Here is a 20,835-nt window from a genome sequence, read left to right as displayed (position 1 = left end):
GCACAGCTCCCCTTGGAGTCTTGACTGTGGCACCCACTATCTTGACCTAAATGTGCCCAAACAGGATTTCCAAGAGTGGGCCGTGGGACACAGGAAACGGGCTTGCGGCCCTGCAGGAGGGGCTGAGCCAGGTTCCGGAGCCCCGGAGCCCATGCCCCAACTCCCTGACCTCTTTCCCTTCACCTGTCCTCCCGCCCCCCTACGGGCCCTCCCCAGGGGTCTGCCCCTGCGTGCTGGGGCAGGAGGTGCGGCAGCCGCAGCCTCACCTCGGGTGGCTGTGTGTGCCTGGCCATGGGCTGGCGCCGCCTGGACCCTCCACCTGGGGCATCCAGCACTGTGGCTCCTGGGCCTCACCTGATCCTCAGCTGTGCCACTGTTGGCTCAGAGGATTTCCCAGCTGCCGGGTCGCGGAGCAGTGTCCCTCTGCTTCCCAGTGCCCAAACGTGCACTCCTCCTGCCCCCGGGCCCGCCTTAGACACACGTCTTTCTAAAACTCTCCTTTACAGTTCTGTCCGTGTGGTTTGTGAAGGAGCAGAAGTAGCTCCTTGTGTTAAATGCACCATCTTTTATGAATATATATTTTTAATTAACTCTTCTTGCTACTTTGGTCCCCACCAGAGATACACATAATCAGTCAACACAGAAAACCTGATGGTGGAAACGCTCCCTGCCTGCCCCTCCCTCTGCCGGTCCTGCTCCCCAAAAGCACCATCTTCCATTTCTGTGCCTGGGTCTTCCGGGGCTTCGGTCTGTCATCTCAGTGGTCCTCTGTCCCTGCTTCTTTATCTGCCCAGTACCTGCTGGCGGGGGCCGGAGCTCACCGTCCCAGGTTTTAGGGGAAAGCGCATGAAGCCTCCCCTCGGCCCTTCGCGTGGCCATCTGACGGTGGTCCCCATGCACCCTGCACTCCGGAGGTTGGCTGAGACGCGTTGGCCTTCTGCTCTGCACACGGCGCACGTGCATGTCTTCATGGGCCCCGTTAGTGACGCGGGTTCTTGGCGCAGTGGGAGACCAAGACACGCGCTGGTCTGCCTGTCGGAAGAGTTTGTTGTAATTGATCCGACGGTGTGCAGTTTCATGGGTCTGAACTAGAGCTTGCAGGTGTGGGCCGTGTTTTATCCTGTCCTATTAACGAAGTTTTTGAACTGACTTGGATTGTGTCTGAGGGCGACGCTGTCGCCTGGGAGCAGTGTCCTGACCTCCTGGCACTCAACTTTGTGCCCTATCCTGACAAGCCCTGAAGAGGGTTGAGACGTGGAGCAGGAAGTGCGTGCGGGCTGTCGGGGCAAAATAATGTGAACACGAAAGCTGGAGCAAAGGGAACACAGGCAGAGGAAGTAAGATCCAGTTGGTGCGAGGACATCCTACAGGGACGAGGTCGTGAGGTCCCAGGGGGTCGGAGGGGTGGCCACGAGCTGTTGGCCACCAGAGAACAAGAGAAGAGAAGATGGAGGTGGCCGCAGACCTGTAGGCACCCGGGCACGCAGTCCTCTGCTGTCCCGGTCCCAGTCCCGGGGAGGAGCGTCCGCAGCCCCTGAGGGGCCCTGCGGGGTTGGGGAGCATCGGTCCAGAGTGGGCGCGGCGCACCAGCCGTCCTAGGACACACAGCCCACGGTCCCCTGCAGGTGTCCGTGCTGTCGGTGGTGGTTGGCACCGTGGGGCCTCAGAGCCCGGATCTCTGACGGGATATCCCGCACACGAGGGGGCCCCACGGTCTAAGGCAACTTTAAGGGGGTTTTATTTTGCCAACCAAGTTGGAGACTTGGGATTGAAACAGAGTATTTTGTATTAAAGATCTTAGCCAAGGTGGGGCTGAAATCGCCTGAAAAGAAACCAAGACCCAGCGGGAAGCTGTCTGTGGTGGGATCCCCCAGCTCGGTCGCGCAAGCAGGGCGGCAGCCACCAGCCGCGTGCAGAGCCACAGTGGGCCGTGTGATGCTCAGGGGGACGTGCAGAGTCGCCCCCGCCCCGGCCCCGGCTGCCCGGCCCTGCCTGGACCCTGACCACCACACGCTGCCCGTCCCCACGCACAGCTGTGTGTGCAGGCGCCCCGCTCCTTCCGCAGGGCCTGGACACCGGCCCTCCCACCTCGCCCCGGCCTGCTCTGCGTGCCTGCGGGCCCTGAGTCGCCGGCCAGGCGGGGCGGCCGTGAGCTGGGAAGAGCACGCCGGCGGCACGTGCCCGCCGCGTTCTGCCCGCTCTGCTCCTCGGCCCGCAGAGCGTGCGGGCGGCCGGTGCTCAGAGGCCCCGTCTCACAGGTCTGCCTCAGGTACTACGAGCGCGAGCTCGTGGAGCTGGCCTGCCAGGGCCCGGCCGTGCTCTGCTACCGCTGCTCGCCCACCCAGAAAGCCCGCATCGTGAAGCTGCTGCAGCCGCGTGCAGGGGGCCGTACCTGCGCCATCGGTGAGTGCGCTCGGATTCCGACGGGGGTTGGACCGCTGCTCTGGAAGAGAGGCCAGGATGGGGTCCCGATGTCTGTGTCCTCTCCCGTCTCTGGGCCCCCAGGTGACGGAGGAAACGACGTGAGCATGATCCAGGCGGCAGACTGCGGCATTGGGATCGAAGGGAAGGTTCGTGTGCCCTCTGGTCACCATGTCGTCTGCGCGCTTCCCGCCGGCCCTGGGCGGCACACTCGGGTCACAGGCGAGCCAGCCGCCCCGTCAGCCCCTTAGGAAGTGTAGGAAGGGGGGCGCCTGGGCGGCTCAGTCGTGACGCGGCTGCCTTCGGCTCAGGTCATGGTCCCGGGGTCCTGGGGTCGAGCCCCGTGTCGGGCTCCCTGCTCGGCGGGGAGCCTGCTGCTCCCTCTCCCTCTGCCTGCCACTCCACTTGTGCTCTCTATCTCTCTGTCAAATAAATAAAAAAGAAAAATCTTAAAAAAAAATTTTAAAAAAAAAGGAAGTGTAGGTAGGACGCGGAGGCTGCCACTGCCAAACCCCCCACGTCCCCACGTCCTCGCTGTTCTTCAGGAGGCCTGGGACCAGTGCCCTGCAGTCCCCGCCCCGCCAGGCTCAGCTCAGGTGTCGCCAGCCCTCTTGCACACCTTTCTTGCCATCCTGGAACCCCCACCTTCTCGCTCACATTTGCACATCTGTGTCCCCAGCCAACCGTGAGCTGTGGTTGGGGTTTGTCTTGTGTGGAAATGAGCCTGATTCCACTCTTCCCCTCGGCCACTGTGCTTCCCGGTGCCTGACGGCATCAGGTAACAGCCTTGAAAGGGCTCTCCTCGCCCGCCTCGCGCACCCCCCACGGCTCTGGGAAGCGGCCAGGCACTGTTTCAGGACCCCAAGGCGGTCTTCAAGGCAGGTTTGCTTCTCTGCCTCGTTTCTGTAATACCGACAGACTCCTGCCATCCTGGCCAGCAGCCGCCTGACGCGCCCTGTTAGCCCATCCCCTCCGAGGCTGTAGGGACAGCTTCCACCTTCAGTCGGTGGAGGCTGAGTTCTAGAAGCCCCTTCTGGAGGCGCCTGCTCTGCATGTGCCCTGTTTCGAGAAGGCACTGTGCTTGTTCCAGGAGGGCAGACAGGCCTCCCTGGCCGCGGACTTCTCCATCACGCAGTTCAAGCACATCGGCCGGCTGCTCATGGTGCATGGGCGGAGCAGCTACAAGAGGTCGGCGGCGCTCGGCCAGTTCGTCATGCACAGAGGCCTCATCATCTCCACGATGCAGGTACCGGAGCCCGGCGGCCAGGGCGGGGTGCGGGGTGGAGCCGCGGGGAGGGCAGGTGCGGGACTAACCAGCTCTCCTCTCTTGAAGGCCGTGTTTTCTTCTGTCTTCTACTTCGCGTCCGTCCCTCTGTACCAGGGATTCCTCATGGTGGGGTAAGTGGTGCAACTCGTGCATATCTCAGCAGCCTCGTTCGGGGAGGACTTCTCATTTCCAAAGACGCTGCTAGAATGTTGTCTGAGTAACTCCACACACAGTTGGTGTTCAGAGTAAGAACCCGGGTGTCAGGAGCAGGACCCCCTCACCATCCTACTGTTGCTTTGTCAGGAGAATGTGTGTGTCCCTGGGGGGCGCCTGGGTGCCGTGGTGGCCCCATCCCAGGCTGGGATCGGGGAGGCTGGGACACGGGGGGTCGTGCCGGGGACATGACCAGCAGCAGACACACAGGCACAGGGTGCCAGGATGGGACACGACACACCCGAGTGGACACAGGCAGTCTCGTCAGTAGTAACGAGATCTCATCTTCGAAGGTCCCCACACGGCGGCTTGGAAAAGTACGTCAGAGACTGCCGCTTGCGTGCAGTTTATAATTATAAACCTCCAGTGTTCTGTTAGAGGTGAATGAGTTAGAACTTCTCTTCCCCCCATCCTTACGCCAGGGGATAAAACCAGTGTGGCTGTTGCCGTGGCGTAAAGTCCATGTGGTGCCTCCCGATGGCCAGTGTGTTGCCCGTGTGTGCTCATGCTCGGAAAGCAGCAGCGGGTCACACCAGCGCTCCCTGCGCGGTTCAGAGCGCTCATCCCATCGGCGTAGCATCCCTGTGACATGGGCAAGGAAGGAGGCGCCCAGGGACCCTGGGAACGTGCTGGAGGCCACGGGGCTGCTGGGGGACAAAGCCCGGGGCCAGCCTCGGACAGGCTGGCCGCCTTCCCGTGGCGTTTAGCATCTTTTCAGGGCTGCAAAGAACAACACACGAACTCTTTCACCCCTTGGAGCTGTTTTAAGTACACTTTCTGAATGCGTTTTATCAGAGCTCCCCAAATCCCAAGGTTCCTGATAATTTGAATGAGAGACGGAGAGCGTCAGGCTGGGCCATGTCAGGCTTTGCCAAACACGTTGGTGCCGTAAGTCGCCAGCGTCCCAGGGCAGAGCCGACGGCAGGTGCTTCCTGCCACTCCTGCAGCTGCGTCCGCTGGAGCCCGGGCTGATCTCCCCGCCCGACGCCGGGCCGGACCTGAGTACCCGCTTGCAGAGGCAGGCGCCGCTCTGCCTGCCCTTGGTCTGGGCCCTGCGCCTTCCCACCTGCTGTTTCCCTGGCCGGGGCTCTTCCCCGGGGAGCTGGAGCAGCGCCTTCTTGCAGCCAGCGCACCGGCTCTGCATTGCGGCCCCCATTCCTAATGGGCCAGGCCCAGGGAGCGCTCCCGTCACGGCCTCGGCTCTGGCTTCCAGGGTGACCGGCGCTGTGCCCGGCGCTGTGCCGCATGGCCGCCAGCTGTCCAGCGGCTCCGTGCCATCCCCGGGAGCGCCGGCCCGGGGGGCCCTACAGGCACAAACAGCTCCAGCCCTGCTCAGTTCCCCGTGGCCTCGGCCTTCCCAGTACCCCTCCCGTGAATGACCTTCGGAGGGCCTAGGATTTGCACATGACGTTACTGCCTCTGGAGTTTGTCCAGCGCACGGCTTCCCTGGCGGCAAACACTGTTTCCCATTTTAAAACTATGGATTTGAAACATTCAGAGGAAGACGTCGGGGGCAGCGGTGATTACTCCTTAGGCAGTAAAGCCCGGGTCAGTGAAGCCGCGGCTGTGGGCCTCACTGGATTCTTCCCTCCTCAGCGGGAGCTCCGAGTGCTTTTAAAGCTCCTGCTCATGTTGGCTTCATTCGGGGTTTCTCCGCGTGTCCATCACGTGAGGCATCTGTAATTTTCTTCAGCATTTGGTGGGAGTGAGGAGAGGTGCTTTTACTTGCAGCTTCTTCACCAGAAAACCGTAAAGTCAGTTTTGCCGTCACCTAGAAAACAACAGTCGGACGTGGATGGGAAGGAAAGTGATGTTTTTGTCAAAGTCTGACGAGACCAGAGTCATGTCCTGAGATACAGCTAATAGTGCCTCAGGGCCGTTGACGAACTCGCCTCCACGTGTTTCAAGGTTTTTATCCTCCTCCATGTCGTTGGCTCGGAAGGGCCGCTGACGCAGGCGAGGCTGCCGTGGTGCCCCCAGCACAGTTCCTGCCACGCGCTGCGGCCTCGCCTCCAGGAAGCACTCCTTGGCAAAGTCCTGGGGAAACCCCGCGTATCACAGCCCCTCCGAGAGGCTCACCGTGCAGGTCGGCAAGTGGACGTCTGCACAGGATGCTGGGTCAAGAACGGGTCTGACCTTGTTGCACCAAACCCGTTCTTTGCCCAACACCTGTCAGCATCGCACGTTCTGAGCAGTATCCTCGGGGACAGACCGACCTCAGCTGGCTGCAGGGCTCACTTGTGTGACGGCTGGCCACCCCTCGTGGGACAGGTGCCCATCAGCCAGGCTCTGCCGGGCTCTTCAGCCCTTTCAGCCTCCACATTCTAAGCAGGTGGGAGTTCTGAGAAGATTGGCAAAATTAGAAATTTGGAAGAAAGGGGTGCCTGGGTGGCTCAGTCGGTTAAGCGTCTGCCTTCAGCTCAGGTCATGATCCCAGGGTGCTGGGATCGAGCCCCACGTCGGGCTCCCGGCTCAGCCTGGAGCCTGCTTCTCCCTCTGCCGCTCCCCCTGTTCATGCTCGCTCTCTCTCTGACAAATAAATAAAATCTTTAAAAAAAAAAAAAAAATTTTGGAGGGAAATTTGGGCCGTAAGCCTGTTTAACCTCATGCAGGACCGACCACTCTGAAAGCACATGGATTTCCTCCCCGGGAGCTTCCACGGGCACACAGGCTGAAATGCCCTCCCTGACACAGTGTGCCCTTCGTGACCCGCAGCCCTGGACGGGGCAGCACCGCCTGCACCAGTGACCGTGGAAGCCCATCTGAGGAGACCGCTGCTCACACACAGAGCTTCCCACCTGGTTCTCCGCCCCTGGGTACCTTCCCGACGCCAAAGCTTTCTCACAGGTGAAAATGTCATTTAAAAGAAATCCAGTCCTATTTCAGGAAAGACAGCGTAGATGCACTTTTCCTCATTCCCTCTGCTGAGCACAGCCAAACTCCTGCGGATGTCCCAGATGGGACACGCGTGTGCCCTGGCCCGCTGGTACCCTGGCCCGCCGGGTGGGACATGCGCGTGCCCTGGCCCGCCAGGTGGAACACATGTGTGCCCTGGCCAGCCGGACACACAGCGTTCAGACAGCAACCACTCTGCTCCAGCCAACGCCATGGAAACACCGCCCCACCTCCCTGCCAAGTGGGGAGCCGGGACCCCCCACACACCCAGCAGCAAGGAGCGCCCTCGTCGGTGTTGCACGGGGAGGAACCTGGGGTACGGCAGCAGCGCCCCCTCCCCCCAGAGCAGTGCCTGGAGACCCAGCGTCCCAGCGGCACCCAGATGTCAAGTTTCAGTAGAGAATCACTCGCCACGCCCAGAACCAGGAAGGTGTCAGAGTTCGCCAAGAACACAATACACGCCAGCCCCGAGGCGCCGTTGGGGTTGGAATTGTGCGACACGGTGTTAAAGCCGCCACGTGGATGTACTTTAATGAGCAGCAGGAACGCGCGGGACAAACAAAGATGAAACGTGTCCACTTAGAAATAAAAAGTAGAACCAAATGGAAACTGACCACCAAGCCCACCGTGACACGGACCTGACCCACAGCGGGGCAGAGGGCCCACTGAGGACAGGACACGGGACGGCGGTCCTGTGAGCACCACGAGAGCCTGGAGACCAGCAGAGCCTCAGGGGCTCCAGAGGGAGGACGGGGGTGCTGGGCCAGAGGAGGAAGAATGGCTGAAAACTTCCCAAATAGGTGAATTCAGAGACATCCACACCAAGACATGCAACATGGAGACTCAGGAAGACAGAGGACACACGCGTGAAGGTGGCAAGCTGGGGGAAGAGCAGCCCCAGAACCAGGCAGGAGGGAGCGGTGTGGGCACAGACGGCCGCCTGCAGCGAGCTCTTCCTTCAGGAATGACGGGCACACACCACACATCCGAGAACTTTCAAGGTCCAACAGGAAGAGAGCCTCCAGTTAGCAAACGGGCAGGAGGCACGAGCAGACATTTCACCCCGGAGGATGTCGATGGCATGTGAGCGCGCGCAAAGATGGTCCCTGTCAGTAGCCGTCGGGGACGCGGGGAGGGGATGCAGAGAAGCAGGGCCCCCCTGCACGCGCCCAGCCAGGCCAGGCGGCACAGCCCCTGTGTCCCCACAAGTAGCCTCTTGGGCTGATGACCCCAGGTGACACTCCTGTTAGAATAAATGGAAGATCTCACAGAACGATCCGTGTGACGAGTGAGTGTTCATGGCTGCGTCATTTGTTTCAGCGAGCGGGTTACAGAGGCGGGCCCACCCCCAACTGCAAGTGCTGACTGGCAGCCCACGGGGGTGAGCGCGGCCGCAGCAACACCTGGAACAGCCTCCCGGGAGGCAGGCTGGGGAAAGGCACGCGTGTAGCCTCGCCAGGGGGGTTACGAGAGGGGGGGAGGGAGGTGGGCAGCGGGGGGCCCCGGGGGTGGTGGCGGTTCTGTGTCCCCGACACCCTGGCGGTGAGACTGGGCTGCGGGTTTGCAAGATGCTACCGCGGGCAAACCAGGGCGAGGGCACACGGGATCTCTCTTACTTCCTACACCTGCCTGTGGGTCTACAGTGACCTCCAAATAAAAAGTTTAATTAAGAAAGAAAAATGGATTCCTGTGAGCATTTATGGCTCACAGACCAAGTTATTATACTGCAGGGCAAGTATTGAGTTTTAGGAAAAATCATACCTGAATTTGCTGCTGAGTCTTTGAAACTGTGGCCTCTGATTGCAGAGGTGTTGACCGTGGCGCACGCCCCTCCCGCTAATCTGCCTCCCTCTTGGTTGTAAGGTATGCGACTCTGTACACCATGTTCCCAGTGTTCTCGCTAGTGCTGGACCAGGACGTGAAGCCGGAGATGGCCATGCTCTACCCAGAGCTGTACAAGGACCTCACCAAGGTATGGGCGCTGGGCTGCTGCTGGTATCCTAGCAGAGTATTTACTGCGAGAAAAGGTGCCAGTCGTGAAGCAGCTTCCAGACGGGTTTTACTTCTAGTTAGTGCTGACATTCTCCTTTTGAGTTAAACTTCAAAAAGGGAAAACACATGTTTTTCCGAATGTTTGCATAAAGCTCTGATGTCATGCTTACAATTAAAATTTTAAAGGTGCTCTGAACCATTTGTGGGCCCGTGGTGACTGGCCTCACCCTATGGCTGACGCGTGCTCGGTGCCCATTTCTGTGTGAAGGACACTCGCTGACTGTGGGGTCCCCTGGGGCAGGACAGACTTCTGTCCACCTGCGGCGGCATCCTGGCGCTTCGAACTCAGACTCACTGGCTGTGAGTCCCTGTGCCTGCCCAAGCCTCCCTCCGCTGTGCATTCAGAATCACGTCTGAGAAAAGAGGGACAGAGGGCCTGTCGCTGTGACCCAGGGCTGAGGTCGCAGGGATGCTGCTGGGGAAAGTCTGCCCCCTGAAACTGCAGAAGATTCATTTATCTGGCCCAAAACTATGTTCAGATGGAGGTATTCCTGAAGGAAGCTTCAAGTTTGTCGAATTTCTTTACGAGACCATGTTTCCCTAGCATGAAAAACAAGCTCCTCGGGCTGAGACACCCCCAGCTCTCCAAGTACAAGTTGTAGTGGCTTTGGAATTTTCCTGAAGCAACACTGAGAACCAAATCCACTAACCCCAGTCAAATCCAGTTTTACAATTGATAACCTGAAATTACCAACTCAGATCTTTAAAACTCTGGCAGTATGGAGAAAGAATCAGTTGGCGTTAAGCATAGACTCAGCGAACCGCCAACCGCTCAGAGAGGAGCTGTCCAGGCCACGTTGATCTTCGGGCTTCATGGTGGTGGCATAAGGGCCGGAGAAAATTGAGACTTCAAGTTCCTTGGAAAAAATACAAAGTGCTCATGTTACTTTTACAATCAGGACAAAAATAAAGGTAGTTCACCAATAGAGTGTAAAATAAAATAACAATCATATTTGATAACATTTAATTTGATAATAAAATGCAAATTTAAGATTATATATATATATCTCAAGGATTAGTATCCTGATGATAATATTATTGTGAATATTATAAATAAAAGGAAAACTTTTTGATTTAATATTTTAAAATGGTGAGACTGTTACCATTCAGTAAAGCCGAACAGGATCAAAGATCCAAAAACTACAGGAAGCTTTTGTGAGGAATTACAATTTTAGTAGATTATGTGTTTCCTTATTTCCATAAACTCCAGAAATGTTTACTTAAAGCTGCCTCACAGACGTAAGGGGGAAACACGCCCTTCATGTATGAACAAAACTAGATGAGCTCCCTAAAATCGTAGGCGGTCGGTGTCTTAGCCAGTCGCGGTCACTGCGGGTCAGCCCGGGCGACATCGCCAGATGGTGAACGCCGTCTCCACCCACTGTCACTGTTGATCAGGATTCCGACTGTGGGAACAAGAATATGTCTGCAGGGTCAGGTAGCCGCGAATCCGCAAACGCCCCCATTAGCTGGCACACTAAACACGAGAGTATGTCAGGAAACTGTGTTCAGTTCTGACGGAGTTGGCTCTCGGCTTTGTGAAGGCGACCGGTTTAGAGTATCTCCGTATCCTCGAGTCAGGACGTCATTCCTACATTATTGTGACAGGAGTTCAGTTACTTGTGATCTTGAGGCTCCTTTTCTTCAAGATCCAAAATCTATTCCTTTTGTGTTTATAGTGTCTATATTTCTTCCAAAATCTGATGCACTTCAAGTCCTTGAAGACAAAGTTAGCACTAAAGTACTCAACCACCTAAGTTGATAAAAGTTGAATTGTATTTTCTTACCGAAGCCAGAGAGAGATTCTGAAGCTGCGTTACTTCTGAACGCTTGGCGGGTGACTCGGGAAGCCCGTCCGTGTGGCAGGCGCTAGGTTTGTGGGTGCTGGAGGCCTGGGCGGGACGTCACTCCTGGCTCAGGAAGCCCACGTTCAGTCTGGAAAGAAAACGTAAATTCAGGGCGAATTACATGATAGTCAAAACAGGCCGCCGGAGGGGCTGCAGGGGCTCGTCTGCTGCATGACGCATCCAGCCTGTTCTGAGCAGAAGGCCAGGGTCACAAGAAATTTCTAAAATACTTTCAAAGGTAATGAGGGGAGGCAGAGTACATATCCTTTGCAAAACAGAGAGGAAAGTAGCATGCTTTGAAAGAAAATACCATTTTCATGCTTACTCAATAGGCTGTCTTTTTATTCTGAGAGTGTGAGCCAGAACCCAGGCGTTACAGCTCTGACTCACATGCTCCACCAGGATCAGCCATTCCAGAATATAAACGTTTGCTCACGGCTCTATCTGGAGAGCCTGAGCCCAGCCTGGAGTCAGTATCTGTTCAGTAGTCCGCGAGCAGGTAAGGGAGTCCAGCAAAGAAGCAGCGTTCCCCTCCCCTCCCCTTCCTAACGCCACATCATTTTCATTCCTTGCAGAAAATGATGCGTCCAGAACAGTTTTTGGTATTCCTCTTAATTTTAAAGGTCAGATTCTGCTTTGAATGCTCACACTTCACTCAGGAGGAGGAGCCACTTGCAATTTCCTGGTATTGCCAGTGACACAGGGACCCTATGTGCCCACCCCCCTCCCAGCTCCGCAGGGGACTCTGTTTACCCCAGACGGTCGGTGGCCTCTTAGGGAAGGCCACGCGAGCCTGACGCAGCCCACATGGTCCTAAGGTATCTCAGACTTGCAGCTGTGGATTCCGTGGCCAACATGTCGTTTTATATTCACGATAAGTAACCTACTAACTGTGGAGGGTTTGGGTGGAAGCTGAACTAATTGTCGCGATAAGCGAGGAGGTCGTGTCCTGCAGACACACAACTGTTAGGGTTGCTTCACTACTTTTTTATTTCCTGTTGTATTTCCACAAAGTGGTTTTAGCTTTGAAATGTACATTTGTATTCTTATATAATTTTAGAAATAATAGTGATAAGAAATGAAAGACAGAAATTAGGGGAGGACCTGTTTGCAGATGACATAATCATCTATGTGGAAAAGCCCAAAGAGTGCACAAAACCCTTCTAGACTAGTAAGTTTAGTAAGGTTGCAGGATTCAAGGAAAAAATACTTTCTATCCTTTCTGATTCTATATACTAGCAATGAACAACTGAGGTCTGAAAAATGTTTCTGAACAGTGTTTTGCAATAACCTAAAAAAAGCGAAGTTGGTGTAACTAACTGTGTGCAGGACGTGTGTGCGGCGGGACATCGTCCAGAGGGATTTTGGAAAGTGCAAAAGAAGACTCGGTGTGTCCGAAAGCTGACAAACTGACCCCAGAATTTACATGGAAACATAGGAGAGCTAGAGTTAGCAAGACCATTTTTAAAAAGAGGAACAAGTTTGGAAGACTCGCTCTACCTGATTTCAAGATATTCTGTGCAGTAGTGACCAAGACAACAGATTCTTGGTGGAGGACAGACACGCGGACCAGTGGGGTCGACAGAGAGCCCGGGGAAGAGCCACGGGCGTCACAGCTGATCTTTCCTTGACAAGCGTGAAGGGAAACCCAAAGGAGAGGGACGACCTTTTCAGCAGATGCTGCCAGAGCCACCCACAAAAATGGAGCCTCCACCGTCAACAGTTTTGGGGAAGCGCACTCAAAATGAGTCATAGACCTAAATGTAAAATGTAGAACTATTCGCCTTCTGGAGTAAAATGTAGAAGAACATGTGCATGACCTTGGGGCAGGTCTAGCTTTTAGATACGGGGTCAGATGCATGATTCAGAAAGGGGAAAATTGTAGGTTGCACTTTATCATAATTCAAGACTTTTGTTCTGTGGGTGGCACTGCTAAGAAAATGAAAAGACAAGCTACAGACTCATAGGAAATATTTGCAGATCACACTTCTGACAAAGGACTTGTATCTGGAAAATATAAAGATCCCTCAAAACTCAGGAAGAAGACAAACAGTTGTTGAAACGGGAAAAAGCCTGAACTGACAGCACAGCATGGATCACAACGTGCACGTGGCCAGTGAGCGTCTGGAGACACTCTGCGCACCACCATTCCTCACGCGGGGACGGCACCGCTGACTGAACAAAACTATGTTCATGGCCACCCCGGGGCACGGTTTGGCAGTTTCTGGTGAAGTTAAACATGCACTGAGCACGTGACCCAGCATTTCCCCGAGAGAAGTGAAAACGTGTTTACACGGAATCCTGTAGACAGATGTTCCGCCAGTAACTGCAGCCATACCGTGCCGTGTCCAGCACCGTGGGTGAATCTTAAAAGCATTCTGCTGCACAAAAGAAGCCAGACTCAGAAGCTCGTATGATCATGTTTGCCGGGCACCCTGGGAAATGCGGAGCTTGGGGCCCAGAGGACAGGAGGGCGGCGGCCCGGGGTTGGGGTCGGGGACGGAGGGGCTGAGGGAGGCAGCTGTGCCCACACGCGGCCGCTTGTCCTCCACGCATCCCAAACCAGGACGGGTTAGTGAGTGTTCGCATGACCTTCGGGTGGAGTAACCTTCCCCAAGATTTGCTTGATTTAATTTTTACAGTTTGATTGATATGTAATAGGAATGTACTTTCCGGTCTCTAAGATCTAACATTGAAATACCGAACATTTGCTAGGTTTCTGGCTTTATGCTTATTTTATCCACATGAGTACGTACTGTTATTTCTATTCACGGAAGACGAGACCACTCACAGAGGCTGAGTGTGTGCCCTGGGGTGCCACGGGCAGGACTCAAACCCAGGTCAGCCGGGTCCTGAGCAGTGTCTGCGCGGTGCCTGGACAGAGCTCCGCTAGAGGAGTTCCCATCAGCCAGAGACGGGCCGTTCTTCCTCTCCTCACATGGAAGGAGAGGCGTGGGGGCCCAGGAGAGCCCCTGCACATGTGGCCTGAGTCTGCCGTAAGTGAACTGTGTTCATGCGTATTTGTGCCACCAAATACAATGAGACTCTCGCTTCTGTCTCTCTGAGCTGAAGTCTGGGAGCCATTGGTGAGTATCACATCCAGGAGCTAGTGGTTTATGCGTATTTTTCTGTTATTTCTCCAGTTACTTTATTGACCGTTTTCGTGCCCATTCTGTAGTGTTTCGCCGTATTAATCTACGGTCTGCTTGAATACAGAGCTTTGACCTGAGTCAAACACTGTGTGAGGAGTTTGCAGCTCCTGATGCAAGAAATGGCACAAACAGCCCCCCGTTTGTATCTTTCACTATATAAACTGAGAGTTGTATCACATGAATAATAGTTAAGAGATGTCAGCAAGTTTAGCTACAGAAGAAATCTTTTATGTTTACATCAAAAAATTTAAGTTCTCTTTTAAAATATTCAAATTAAACTAGCCACATATTTAATTACATGAGTTTTATCAAAGACCAAACACCTGCTGGTATCTGGCCAGAGAAATGCACTTGGGAAATACATACTGAGATATACACGTGTTGCACCTGAAGTTTCCTGCCTTTTTTAAAATCAGCATTGCCTTCTAGTGACCTCTGTTCCATCCGAACCTTCCTTTTCACACGTGTTGTCAGGACTCAGGCTCAGCCTGGGAAATACTTCCCAGGAAGATGCTGGAGCGGCCACACCTGCCTTGCGACGTGCGTCTCTTTGGAAAGGTGGTCACTTGACTCTAGGTGGGCGCGGCTCAGATCTAGAATACTCTGGCTGTCACCCGGCAACACGCCCCCGGGCTTCTCTTCCATAACGGCTCGTTCTTCGTTGGTGGCATTTGGCAGAGCTTCGAACTCTGGTCATGTGTGGCTGACCCTTGAATACTGTGGGGTCAGGGGCACTGACCCCCTGCACAAACATATCACTTTTGACTCCCCAAACACTCAAGGACTAACGGCCTCCTGGTGACTGGAAGCCTCACCCACCCTGATGAACATCTGATTCCGTTACATGTGTTGTATGTTGTATTCTTACCATAAAGTAGGCTGGAGGAAAAAAGTTAAGGAAATTACAAGGAAAAGCAAATACATTTACGGTACCGTATTTATTGAAATTAAAAAAAAAAAATCCACATGTTAGTGGACCCAGGCAATTCAAACCCAAGTCAAGGGTCAACTATACACTGCTTAGTGCAGCCAACCTGCAGCGTGGACTTGTGGGAAGCACCGAACTTTTCGCGCTGCTTCATGTCTGCCCTGTCGAACGGAGACGCTACACTGCCATGAGAGGATTGACTCGGGGGGGGTGACCACGTGGGTCTGGCGGCAGTCCCCAGGGCCTTTGTCCTAGCCTTGCATCGTCCCCATGGCCTCAGCGGACAAGCACTGCCGTGGACCAGCCCTGAGCACTAACAGGCCAGTGCGGTTGGTGAATGGTGGGTCTCCGTCTTGGGTGTGGAGGGAACGCAGGCCACGTTCTTCCATCATGGACGCATCCCAGACAACCTGGTCAGAGTTGAAAAAAGTGAAGACTGTTACCCGAAAACCACTCTGTTTGTCCCTCTTGGACTGACTGACGTGGCCTGTTTTCCAGAAGGGACCTACGGGCTGGTAAACTCCAACCTCTGTTGTGATAGACCATCCTTTTTCATCTGGAGAAACTAAAAAGTAAATACAGGAATATTTGTTCCCAAGAAATAAGTAAAGGGAGTTGTTTTTATGACAGAGAAAGCCTTCACCCACTAGCGCATTTCAGCGTTTGCTGACATACATCGACGTCTGGGGAGCCGGGGAGCCCACGGCTGTGGCCTAAAGGTCACCAGAGGGCAAGCAGAGAGTGCCGGCGCTGGGCACAGGGGGAACGGCGAGTCTTGGGCTTGGGACCTGCGGGTCTTTGAGAAGTCACTCATAACTAGCTGTTGGAAAACCTGTGAGTCACACGTGTTGCTCCACTCTGCTCACTAAGATATTCCACTGTTTACCCTAGGGAAGATCCTTGTCCTTCAAGACCTTCCTCGTCTGGGTGTTGATCAGTGTTTACCAAGGTAAGACGGGCCTGGACGGAGGGTTTTTTGTCTTCTGCTAGCGATGTTGTTTTCCCCTCTTGGTTAAAGTCCAAAGGCTTCAAGTTTCATCAGCAGCTAATACTGCGTTTTGTTTACCCCGTAAACCAATATTCTAGTGGCTGGTCATCCGGACCCTTCACAGTGCAGTGTGGATGGGTGGTTCTTTACTGGTGCATGTTTTTAATTGAATGTTAATCCAGAAATTTTACCAACCACGTACCACATCGTATGCCCCACAGAGTGGTTTCCTCTGGCAGAGTGATGTCCAGACCTTGAGAAATCTCACTTACGTAAATAGAAGTCATTAGCCACTCTGATGAGTGCTCCAGATAAATGAGAGAGCGCTGAAAGTGACTTCACAGATTAGATACATCGAAAGCATCGTTTCCTCCAGATACTAAGAGTTCCTAAGCCTCTCTGTGGTGCCACGTCTTCTTTTATTCACCGTCGAGAGTTTAAATTAACTGTCCGGCGACACGAAGCGTGGGGGTGTACGTAATCCCGTCTTTCCAAGTGTGCGTGTCGTCAGCCACGGCCGTGAGGTGGTGTGGCTGTGGCCGGTGTGGCAGCCGTTTCCCGCCCAGGCAGAAGGAGCTGTTTGCTGTCCCCTTGCTTGTGTTGCAGGCGGCATCCTCATGTTCGGGGCTCTGCTCCTGTTCGAGTCCGAGTTTGTGCACGTGGTGGCCATTTCCTTCACGGCCCTCATCCTCACCGAGCTGCTCATGGTGGCCCTGACCGTCAGGACGTGGCACTGGCTGATGGCGGTGGCCGAAGTCCTCAGCCTGGGCTGCTACGTGGCCTCGCTCGCTTTTCTAAATGAGTATTTTGGTAAGTTGCCATGGGAATCTTTTTTGTCTGTTACTGGTTTTTATACGTTTTTTATTGTTACTTCTTCATACACTGTCTTAAATTGCAAATCACAATAAAACCCACATCAGGGAGCTTCACTACACAAAAAGCTTATTTTTGATCAGTATTTACCAAGGTAAGACGATGGTCTTACGGTACCGTATTTATTGAAATTAAAAAAAAAAAATCATGGTCATGTGTGGCTGACCCTTGAATACTGTGGGGTCAGGGGCACTGACCCTGCTGGTATCTGGTCAGAGAAATGCACTAGGGAAATACTGAACATTGAAATACTGAACATTTGCTAGGTTTCTGGCTTTATGCTTAAAGATTAAACTCCTCGCAATATTTTATAATATTCAGATTGTCACCATCTTGGCTTTTTAAAAGTTTATATTGAAGATGTGCTGTTCCCAAAAATTCTTTCCACAAGAGCTCCATTTTTGTCCTTTTTCCTAATTGACAAGCACTCCCAGGATGGAGTCCAGGCCCACCTTTGGACACGGAGCCCACGGGGCACCACGTTGGTGGCCTCAGCCCCAGTAGCATCTTCATGTGTCAGAAGCGTCGTGGGCACCGTGGCGGGCTCCCTGGCTGTGCACATCCCAGCTCCACCATTACCAGCCTGGTGACCTTGACAAAGTGGCCTCCCAGAACCTGTTCCAACACGTGGCTGCTGGGACACGCTCAGACCGTGGCTGTGGTTGCCACCAAGTTCGTCTGTGTCACCCTGTTGCACAGATCAGAGGGATAGTGGGCCGGACTCGCCCTCACCTCTGCAAGCTCACGGGACCTGCCCACGCTTCTTCCCCCGAAAACTGGGGAAGGACCCACCTGACCGCCTCGGAGCACGTGCCGCGGGAGGAACTCACTGCGCACAGAAGGCCCACTCGCTTTGGCTCAGCGTCCCCACCAGCGACTCTGGTCTGCCCTCCTCTGAGCCAGCTTTTCGCGCCCTGCCCCCAATCCCGGGCCTTTCCATCCGGGGTTTGTTAGTCACGTCCCTGGGCCGTCCCAGAGTTGATCGATGTGGCCCACGGGACCACAGAGGATGCTTTTTAGGGTTTTTAGAGTCAGGGCGTCGAGAAGAGAAGGAATATGGTCAGACGAGCCCAGAGGCAACGTTCGTCCTACCGGTCGTCACCATCAGGTGCTCCACGGCTCTCAGAGCTGGCCCGAGTCCCCGTAGGGTGGAAACGCTCACCCCGTCCACACCGCACGTAATAAACACGGCTCGGGCTGCTTTCCTGATCTGAGGTGACCTTTCCCAGGGGATTTTCAGAAAAGGGAAAACGGCATCGTGTCCCCGGAGCTATTGTCAATGGCCATAGTCACAGCTAAAGACGCACCTCGCGTGCTCGCCCTCGCTGTATGAGGCCTATTAGTCGCGGGCCCTTGTCACCCCTGTGTGACCGGTGCGGAGGCCACGACCTCCACTACTGAAGTCCACGCATCCCATGGACCAGCAGCCGCGTCTGCAGCCTGCCCCCCGGCGGCCAGGAAACCCGATGACCTGCAGACAGCCGCTCGTCGGACTGCTGTCCATGCAAACAGGCCCTTTAAGTTCTCTCACTGAGTAGTGCGTTCCCGTCAGCTGCCCGGCCTGCTGTGCCGCGAGGCTCGTCGGTGAGCCCGACAGGCGTGTTCTCGGGCGGAGGCTGCAGGAGAAATGACACACCCCACAGAGGTTCCCGCCAGCCACATGTGGCTCCCGGTGAGCGGAGAGCCAACAGCTGGGAGGACAGCAGCAAACCCGGGGGGGTGGGGGGGGTGACACGAAACCTCAGATGAACAAGACAGACGAGCTGTGTCCAGGGGCCCAGAGTGGCGTGGGTGGGAGGGACCCTCCGGGAGAAGCATGCTAACAGAGCTACGTAGCAGGAGTGGAGAATAAAGCCAAGGAGCTCTGCAGGAGGTGAACAATGGTGAAGAGTTGGGTGGGGGGAGTGGTGGAAACAAGGGAGATTCCAGGTTCGTCCAGGAGGCCTGTCCTCTGGGGCCCCAGAAGGAGAATGCACAGGAAAAACCCAGATCTGAAGCCCGTGTGTTTGCAGACGGAAGCACCTGCCAGGGACAGTGACAGGACCCACACCAAGACCCAGCTTCCTCAGAGGCTCCAGACGCCCTCAGGATAAAGACCAAATCCCCAAAGCCCTGGGGAGAAGTCAGCTCAGCGTATGCTGGGGGCCAGGGGTCGGGAGCAGGAGTGCCTCCGGCAGGGCCCGCGAGCCACAGAGAGAGGAGGAGGTGGTGCGGACACGGTCTGCGAAGGCCACTTCCAGAAGCGTCGTCAGAGGACGCAGGCTGAGCAGAAGGTGATTTGTGTCGGCAGCAATGTCCTCAGCCCTGCCCCCCTGTCCCTCAGGGTACGGATGTCCTGGGTGCCTCTGCAGGAGGCCGGGAGGCTTCCAGAAATTCTCCACGTTCAGTGGCCCCTTTTGGAGCAGGTCACGCCCTGGGCGAGGGTTCTGCTCTGAGGCAGCACCAGGGAGGCTCGAGCTGTGCTGGGCGCCGCTGGGCCTGGGTCCGGGCTGGCCTGTGCGGCTCCCGCCCCGCTGTGACCTGCCGGGACCTGTCGTGGGAGCATCACTCCTGTGGCTTCTCAGGGGCCTTGGGGCGACTCACCCAGACCCTGCCTGTGCAGAGGCAGGACCCCATGGTAGGGACCTTTGTGGTGAGGGGGACAGGGGAGGGCCCATCGGACCCTCAGAGAAGGAGCCATGTGTGTGGCGGTGACACGGACGAGTGCTTCAGGCAGGCGTCTTGACGTTGGTGCGTGTGGGGTTGCGACAGACGGGGAGAAGGTGAAGGCAGAGTCCCTCGTGGCGCTGGGGAGGAGGGCGGGGGGAGGGCCCCGGAATCTAGGTGACTTGCACTAAGAGGTGCGGCCAGACTTGCCCACCTTCAAATGCTGGCGGGCCCTCCCCGGTCAGTTACCTAGCTAGAGCGTTGCCGTGGTAAATATGTCAATGTCACGGTTCATCTTAGCGCTGTTGGAAAATTCGTCTTAAGGCAAAAGCATTGGCCCTTGAAAAGCAAAAAGTCTACGTGTATTTTCTGTTACAAGCAGCATTCCAAACGCACACCAGCTGTCTCTGGGATGAGCTGTCTCCACCAGGAGGGAAGAGAAGATCCTCACGCTTCTGTTAAGTGCAGTAACACAATGTACCGTGAAGTCGTGTGGGGTGAAGATCGGTGGTAACGTCCAGCCGCTGTACCACGAAAGCATCTTGCTCTTCACACCAGAACCGCAAATCTCAAAATGAGTTGCTTAGGCGAGTGTCAACAGCAGGAATTGTGTATTTCATTCCTTTGTCGCAACTAACATATTATAAATGGCAGAGAAGTAAACGGAATTCCACTATAAAAGTAGACATTGGGTGAATTCTCATATAAGCATCTACTCAATGCAAATATATGGGTAGAAAAAATATGAAAAGATAATGTTTTTATATTAAAAGAAACATTCACTGGGGCACCTGGATGGCTCAGTTGGTTCAGCGTCCGACTCTTGATTTTGGCTCAGTCATGATCTCAGGGTCGTGAGATTGAGCCCCCTGCCGGGCTCCACGCTTGGCGGGGAGTCTGCTGGAGATTCTCTCTCCCTCTTCCTCTGCCCCTGCACCCTTAAAAAGAAAAGAAACATTCACACACACAGAAAATAGATACAGCACCTAAGAATTTGGCTGTTTTCAAATTATAATGTCTTGTGACTTTTTCAAAGAATAAATATTTAGTATATTTTCCTGTATGAACACAAGTTTTAACGCCTAGGAGAAATGTCGGTTTATTTTTGTGGCATGTCATTTTAATACGTGTGTTCCTTCATCTAGTAATATTTACAGAACACAAAGCAAAACACTAAATTGGAAAAATATACTGCTAAAATGAACAAACATAAAATGGACATAGAATACTGAATTAAAAGCAGAGACAAACCACAGTCACTCGGGGACGATCACCTTCCTCATATTTAAGGGCCGTAGTTTTAGATGCAGATGGCTCGGACACGCCTCCCTTCCTGGTGTCTGGAGCGCAGCCGTGCACACGTGGGTTTTGCACTTCGAGAGTAAATCCCTTTGGAACCTTGAGACCTGGATCTCAAGGGGGGAGTGTTGGATGATACGCTTTCAGCCGGTTCAGTTATGCTTTAAAAACTCGTGTGCGGGGCGCCTGGGTGGCTCAGTTGGTTGAGCGACTGCCTTCGGCTCAGGTCATGATCCTGGAGTCCCGGGATCGAG

The 20,835-nt window shown here is 54.6% G+C and overlaps 1 protein-coding gene across 11 annotated transcripts in view; it reads left to right on the top strand.

Annotated features, from left to right (window-relative positions):
- Positions 1-20,835, top strand: part of ATP9B (ATPase phospholipid transporting 9B (putative)) — a 229,832-nt gene that overhangs the window by 207,331 nt on the left and 1,666 nt on the right. For 7 of the 11 annotated variants that reach the window (XM_034996241.1, XM_034996244.1, XM_034996239.1 and 4 more), the window contains 6 exons: positions 2,259-2,570; positions 3,512-3,667; positions 3,755-3,819; positions 8,660-8,768; positions 15,667-15,724; positions 16,370-16,573. In XM_034996241.1, coding sequence (XP_034852132.1) covers positions 2,259-2,570; positions 3,512-3,667; positions 3,755-3,819; positions 8,660-8,768; positions 15,667-15,724; positions 16,370-16,573 — 904 coding nt within the window. The remainder of the gene's footprint in view (positions 1-2,258; positions 2,571-3,511; positions 3,668-3,754; positions 3,820-8,659; positions 8,769-15,666; positions 15,725-16,369; positions 16,574-20,835) is intronic. The other 4 variants (XM_034996242.1, XM_034996246.1, XM_034996245.1 and 1 more) reach the window with 2 other exon arrangements.

Source organism: Mirounga leonina, unplaced genomic scaffold (assembly GCF_011800145.1).
Source record: "Mirounga leonina isolate KUSES-001 unplaced genomic scaffold, KU_Mleo_1.0 Mir_93, whole genome shotgun sequence".
Taxonomy (NCBI): domain Eukaryota; kingdom Metazoa; phylum Chordata; class Mammalia; order Carnivora; family Phocidae; genus Mirounga; species Mirounga leonina.
The sequence above is the reverse complement of the archived record's forward strand: the minus strand, read 5'-3'. Positions and strand labels throughout refer to the sequence as shown.